General features: G+C 36.8%; 1 protein-coding gene across 1 annotated transcript; it reads right to left on the bottom strand.

Annotated features, from left to right (window-relative positions):
- Positions 1-5,957: 5,957 nt before the first annotated feature.
- On the bottom strand, positions 5,958-6,878 carry LOC115231549. The gene has a single exon (XM_029801551.1). The coding sequence runs from the start codon at positions 6,876-6,878 to the stop codon at positions 5,958-5,960; it is 921 nt and encodes a 306-aa protein (XP_029657411.1).
- Positions 6,879-7,085: the final 207 nt, after the last annotated feature.

Here is a 7,085-nt window from a genome sequence, read left to right as displayed (position 1 = left end):
ATTCCACTTGTTTTGATAAAAAATAATTGATCCGGCGAGGAGTCTATTAATCTGAATAAGGATGTAGTTCTTATAAAATTTCGCTTCTCCTTTAGCAAATTGGATGGTATAATTTGATATTTCAGATAGGTTATAATTTCTTGCTTTTGTAGCAGATTGAAACGGACAACCTTCATAACAAAAAAAAACTAACGTGAGGAAAAATCTATTACTATTCTATCTGACGTAAACCGTTAAGAAAACAAAAATTTGTGAAAAATTTAGAATTGTTAAAATTACAAATCATTATAAAGGTATAAATTAATTAATTGATTAATTTTTTCATTAAAAAAATATTGACGATTTTTTTAACGGCTCGTATTCAACCTGGGCTCGTATTCAACCGGTCACATATAATAACGTATCTCACAAGAAATTGCCATTCCATCTTATCCTCTGCTGCTAATTAAATACTATGAAAATCGAGAATAGTATTAATTTTACTATAAACATTTTTATTACAGATACAGAAGTTAATTTATGGAATTAATTAAGAAAATTTAACCGGTCCGAAGTGAACCCCGCCAACATAATTGACGTTGCGTTGCCTCTCACGATAGCAACGGAGATCAACTGGAGAAGCCACCGGGTCTCACGTGTGTCGTGGCTTTTTAATGTGGCTAAGCGTCCAAGCTTCTTTAGGAAGCGAAGCGATTTCCCACTTATTCCTCCAGTTGTCTCGACCACAATCGGACAGAACACGAATCGATCTCGCAGCGCTTCATAATTTCTTTCCTTCGCCCTCATCGTTTTTTTTGCGGCATACAGTCTGTCCACTGCGCTCCCGGCAATGTTGGACGGGCAGAGAGTGTCCACACAGGTTGCGTCCTAGACTAGGGGTTTCCCCTCTTCAAATGGGAAAATTGTGATCCCATCAGGACGTTTCCCATCTCCTCGGTCAAGCCCGACCGGTTCAAGTACGGCCGGGTATCCTGCAGACTCCAGGGCTCGCTTGACAATTTCGTTGATCGCCTTGTGTCTTGGAAATCGTCCTGCACTTCTTCGACAAGAGAGAGCATGGTGTCCATAACAATCGACGATGGCCCCACACCGGCATTTGTGAGTACTAGTAAACTATAAATCAAATAAAACAATGATTTTTAAAATTCAAAAATTAATCATTCAACAAGTCTACCTGCGCATTGAGATTTTGGCTCCGAGCTTGCGAAGAAACTTTTCTGTTTTTGGACCGAGAGCACCCGACGTCTCCGCCGCGATCGGCACAACGGAAAACTTCTCCGAGAGGGCAGAATATTTTAAAAGCTTTAAATATTCAGCCTTCTTAGCTGCAGATTTGGCCTCCAGAGCACACGAAGTTAAGTGAGAAGCAGAAAAGGTGTCGCAGCAGGTTGCGTCCCAGACGAGGCCTTTTCCGCCTTCAAAGGGAAAAAAGGTCATCCCGTCAGGACGTTTCCCGTCGCCGCGATCAAGGCCCGGTGGTTCGAGAACCGAAGGAAATCCCGCCGAGTCGAGGCCCCTCCGAATGATGTCATTCATAGCAGAGTGCCTCGGGAAACGTCCGGCACTCCTCCTGCACGATAAAGGGTGCAGACCGAAAGGGTCAACAGTGCAGCCACAGCGGCACGTGTGCGGGACACATTGCCTTAGTCCGAGTCGCAGAGAGACTCCGATCCTTACCGTTTCATCGTCAAGCAGAGTGCCAGATGGGGCGTTCGGGAATGCACAAAGCCAAGCTCCACTAGCCGTGGATGCTGCCGACAGAAGGCAAGCGCGGCGGTGCTGGTGATTAAATTATTACCAATATTTGATTATTCTTGGGCAATTATGAATATAAATCCAATATGATTACATTCATATTCCTTACCATAGCTAAATTCATAATATTTAATCTCGTTTATAAATATATAGACCTTCTTATAGAATATATAATATGACCTTCTTGCAAACGAGCTTGGGTTGATGCACAGATGCAAGGTCCTTGTCATTCCTTGCGTGATGACATGGGAAGGAATTGTATCTAAGTACCACAAAGGTTATCTCAGGCAGTTGGGAGTCGATAGGTACATTCAGGTCTATACGCAGTCCACTGTCCTGAAGAGAACTCTAGAGAGTGCATCTGTTAATGCACGCAGATCCAGCCCCCTAATGCCACATGGGCAGAATTGTCGGCTGGAAAATGCTCTCACAGAGCTATTCCTTCGACCAGAAGCAGAAGAGGCTGGTCTCCAGACTTCAGATGCGGACGGGTCGTCGGATTAGTTTAGTTAACTATTTTATCTCGGGTTTTTTGTTAATAAAGTGTGTTACGTAAGACTATGTTTGTTGCTTTTTAAACGTTTATCTCTTTTAAAATTAAATTAATTTGTGATTAGTATTTTTATATTTTCTAGTATATTAATATTTAATTTCTTAGAAGTAATTATTTTAGATAAAATTAATGGAGGTTGCTTGGTTGTGTTCTTTGAGACGAATTCAATTTAATCGGTGCTTGTTTTCAGGGATTTCACGATTTCTTTACACAGAATAGAATCCAAATATTTTGAAAATGATCCAGCTAGGGGATGGCAAGACTAGATGCGGTTCAAATTTCGATGGCAGGAGTAAATTCACTCAGTTCGAAATGTTCAGGAAAGGGAAAAAAACAGAATTGACAAAATTTCTCAATGCCAAGAGCGAAGATAGGTACCAAGGAAGAAAGATGTCAATACACGAGCAGATTTCAATACCACCAAATCGTAGAGGCAACATTGCACGAGTAAGTTTGTCTCCAGATAAGGTAACATTTAGTAATTTCTCGACAGACTTCCAGGTAATAAAATCCATCCCAGACAACAAGTTGGGTTCCCGGAAACTGGACACGAGAATTGGTACAATCTTGGAAATTTTTTTATTGTTGAAATTATAAAAAAATCTAGTTCATATTAATTCCAAGATAAAGATGCCGGCAAAAAAATTGACTTATAATTTCTTCAAAAAATCTTAAATAAAATTCGTCGAAATAGCCAGATGGTCATAGGTCTTGATGAAAATCTGTCCCCGCTTTTACGAAAAAGCTCACGTGCATGGTTATCGATGAGTCTACTGATCGCAGTCACTCGCCCTCCAGTTCTGTAGATAATCAATCGTTTTCCGTGATTCCCTTAGTACTAAAGCTGACGTAAGAATTTTCTGCTTCTGTCTCCTTTTTGGTCACCTCAATGCTTGTTCTTTTCTTATTTTTTAAAAATATTTTTTAAAAACGGATTGTTAATTTTTATGAGATTATTATTATTTAAGCCAAACGAAATCACCGTCTTAACCATTAACTAACACGTTCAGATAAAAATTGAAAGAATTCAAATAAGGGTTCGACACTTTTACAAATTTCCCAAACTTATTATTTATATATTTAATTAACTTTGATTATATCATAATAAAATATCTGGTAAACCTAATGTAATTAGATAACCACGTTGCAACTTACAATGCTTTTGTTGTGGATTCAACAAATTTTGTTCTCTTAATAATTTTATTTGTTTGTTGTTGTGCTTTATCACTTTTATTTATCACTTTTTATTCTTGTATATTAATGGTTAATGTATGTATTAAAATCGATTAAATATATTGTTGACTTACAGAATTCCTTATAGTATTCGATATTCTGTAATATAATTGGTTTTATTTTGACAATAATTTAATCTTTTTAATGCTAACGATTTAATACTTTTTGGATATTTTCCAAAACCCTATTTTTTCGTATTTTCATGTTTATTAAGATTTTAATTGGTGGCTGGCCCTTTCTTAAATTCATTTTCATCATTTTGAACGCACAACAACTCAACTAGTAATAATAATTTTCAAAAATCTCAATTATTTATTCCCATTTTGTTGTATTTTTGGGCAAAAATAACAACTCGATATCTGAGCATTGTATATATGTCGCAAACTACCCCCGCGACCTAGGTTGAGATCGAGACCGTAGGCAACTTAATTGCGTAGCGCCTCGTTTTCTCGAGTTTGTTGATTAGACAAACCCTCTCACCTGTGTCATACCAGCCCTCAAACTCGTAAGTGAGAATCGGTTGTACTCATGTCTTGTATATGTAAGTTTCTTTAGTAACATTCATCCAAGCATCTTTAATTGCTAGCAAAACATTTCTCATATTTATATTTGATAGGCCTTAAAAGATTTATTTATCTACAGTGAATACCATTTAATATTAATTCTTTGCCTTCAAAAAAACATACGAATTTAACCAGTTCATACCTTAAAAATTGAAAAATTTAACCTTAAAAAGTTAACTTTATTAACCTATAAACCAAAATTTTTAACCTTAAAATTAAAAAAATTTAACTTTATTTATTCTCAGATTAAACCTGTAAAGTATAAATAAGAAACAATAAAATACTTTAAAGACTATTTATTAAAAATGGACATAACATAATTTTCCAAATTTTGTGTAGCAAAGTTTCTGTTTGACCTCATAAAACTCCTAAATTGCGAAAAGCATCGTTCGATAGATGCCGAGGATGGTTGACAGTTTTGAAGTAACGAATAATCTTCTGGAGAATTATTTTTATTATCCATATTAATAATTTTAGTCATATCGCTCTCTAAAATTCTCTTCTCTAAATATTTTTTGATCCCTGCTTCATCCTTTCCGAAGTCAAGTGTACTTAACGTCGAATATGCAAATTCTATTGTACATTCGTTACTTTCAAGTTGTAATATTTTCTCTATGAGATTAATTACTATATGAAAAACCTGGAATATGTGAATAGTTATGCGAAATTGCACATAAGCTTTTTACTAGTTTTTCAATTTTCAATGCATTTTTGGTGGCAGTCATTAGTATTCCTTCGTCCTCAATCAAATCAAAAATGTTAATCACTGAGATTAAATTTCTTGAATAAAAAGATGCAGCCTTTAACCAGGTGCCCCCATCTCGTCAACACAACTTTCGGAGGAATTCCAATTTCGTAAAACAACAATTTTCGCTTGTGGTTCTTCCTGACAGAAGCTTGCACGCTAGCTATCACATCATCAACTTCTGGATAAGATTTTCTGAGCTCCATTGAACAATTATGCAAAATATGGGTGACGCAATTAACATGAAAAAGATTAAATTTTTTAAAATTCAACGTGAAATTTACAATTTCACTGTCGACATCTCCCGATAATAATTGTTCAATTTTCGACTCCGTTATTGGATTTTGAGCACCCATAAACAAGTAGAACAGGTCTTTTCCGGTTGTGGAGTGTATTGTGTTATTGTAATCATAAACAATGTCTTTGATTATGGTACAATATCGCCCAAAATATCCACGAGAGGCACTTGGTGAAGATATCCAACGTTTTATGCTTTGGTTGAACCTTAAAAAATTAAAACCATCAGGCAACCTCTCTACTTGCCCTTGTATCCAGGGCGCTCGTGCCCTACCACGCACATGCTTGATCGAATATTTTTCACAGACTTCGTCAATTAACGAATTACAGAATTCTTTCTCATTGTCTGTTTGGAGGATGATTGGTGGTCCGATGTAATAAAAAATATTTTGGAATAGGTTAGGTATTTCTACCGCAGATTTCGACTTATGTTAATTAATCCAATACCTCAATACATTTACGCTTCAACTCAATGTCATGTCATCCTCTGCGAAAAATCACAATTTGGTTGAATTCTTAATAAAGAATACATTTCCATTTTCAAAGCATATGTTTTTCGCAAGCTGCTTTAGTCTTAATCGTTGTTTTCTGTTGGGACTGTCGTCTATTGTGTTTTCTTCTTGGTTTTCTCTGATTTTTTTGATTTTTTCAAGAATTTCTTTGCTGAGCTTCACAATACGCATAGTTCCACGCTTTTTTATAAATTAAAAAGTAGAATATTTCTCTAAAATATTTAACTAATTGTTAATATTGATGTATAGACACGATTGAAACAAAACAAATGTTAACAAATAATTACTTAAAAGACCTTTCAGCCTTCGGAGTCCACTCTACGAGCTCCACTATCTTCCCGATCTATCATCCCAGGGTTCACACTTTCGTCAATTTTAACTCGTTTCGAACCATCCAGAAAAGGAACATGGTAGGCATCCTCGACGAGTCGACGCACCGCGATCTCTTGGTCACCGATCCCGTTAGCTTCCTCGTATATTGAGAGTACCTCCTCAACCCGGGCTTCATAATCCATTTGCGAAAGACCACTCCGAAAGTCCAGCACAGTGCTCTCCATCGTACGCTTAAGCGCGATTGATTGCATATAAGCAATCAGATGTTCCCTCACTCTGATCGAGTCCAAATATTTTTTAAAATATTTAGACACAATGCCATCCCATGCAAGGACAACAGGAATTATATTCACTTTGGCCTTGTGAATCAGGGATAATTCATTAGCGAGCAAATCATATTTTCTTAACTTTTCAAGTTCTACTCGCTGTAAATTATCTTGAGAAGTAACTCCCACTTCCACAATCCAAATTACGTTCTCTTTTTTATCATATACCAATAAATCAGGTTTGTTATAACGAACGGTAGAATCAGTCTCGATTCGAGTGTCCACCCGTACCTCAACTCTTTCATTCGATATAACCTCCTGCACTGAATGTGTCTTCAACCTTTTCTGATTCTTCAATCCATAAAGACGACAAAAATGGAGATGTAAACAGCGTACACCTTCATTATGACGTCTCGTGTAGTCAAGATACAGCATACGTTCACATCTAGTGGCCAGATGATCCACTGTTTTCTTCGCCGCTTTACAATGAGGGCACCTTGAGACCAGTTCTTCGCTGAAAAAGAAAATATTCAGATCCTGAAGAAAACATGCCAATCCTTCATTGCGCGGTGAGTTATTTCCATTTCCAAGCCATATAGATGAGGACTTGTATGTAGCCATATAGAACAATTCCCGTAGGATCTTTTTCGTCGGAATCCCCACTGCTCCGCTGCAAGTGTACCTGATTCCTCTACGAAGTTCGAAAGCCTTGTGAAGACAATCCGTTTTATAATTTTAAAGACGGAGCATATTAGGCTTATTGACCGATAGTTCTCTTCATGGTCCTTAATTTTTCTAGGCTTTGGAATCATACGTCATACTTTTTCC

This window comes from Octopus sinensis, unplaced genomic scaffold (assembly GCF_006345805.1).
Source record: "Octopus sinensis unplaced genomic scaffold, ASM634580v1 Contig18731, whole genome shotgun sequence".
Classification (NCBI taxonomy): Eukaryota; Metazoa; Mollusca; class Cephalopoda; order Octopoda; family Octopodidae; genus Octopus; species Octopus sinensis.
Note: the sequence above shows the minus strand (reverse complement) of the source record. Positions and strands in the feature narration are given on the sequence as shown.

Coding starts and splice junctions, on each gene's coding strand:
- LOC115231549 (XM_029801551.1), bottom strand. CDS start 6,878: ATGGCTACATACAAGTCCTCATCTATATGGCTTGGAAATGGAAATAAC.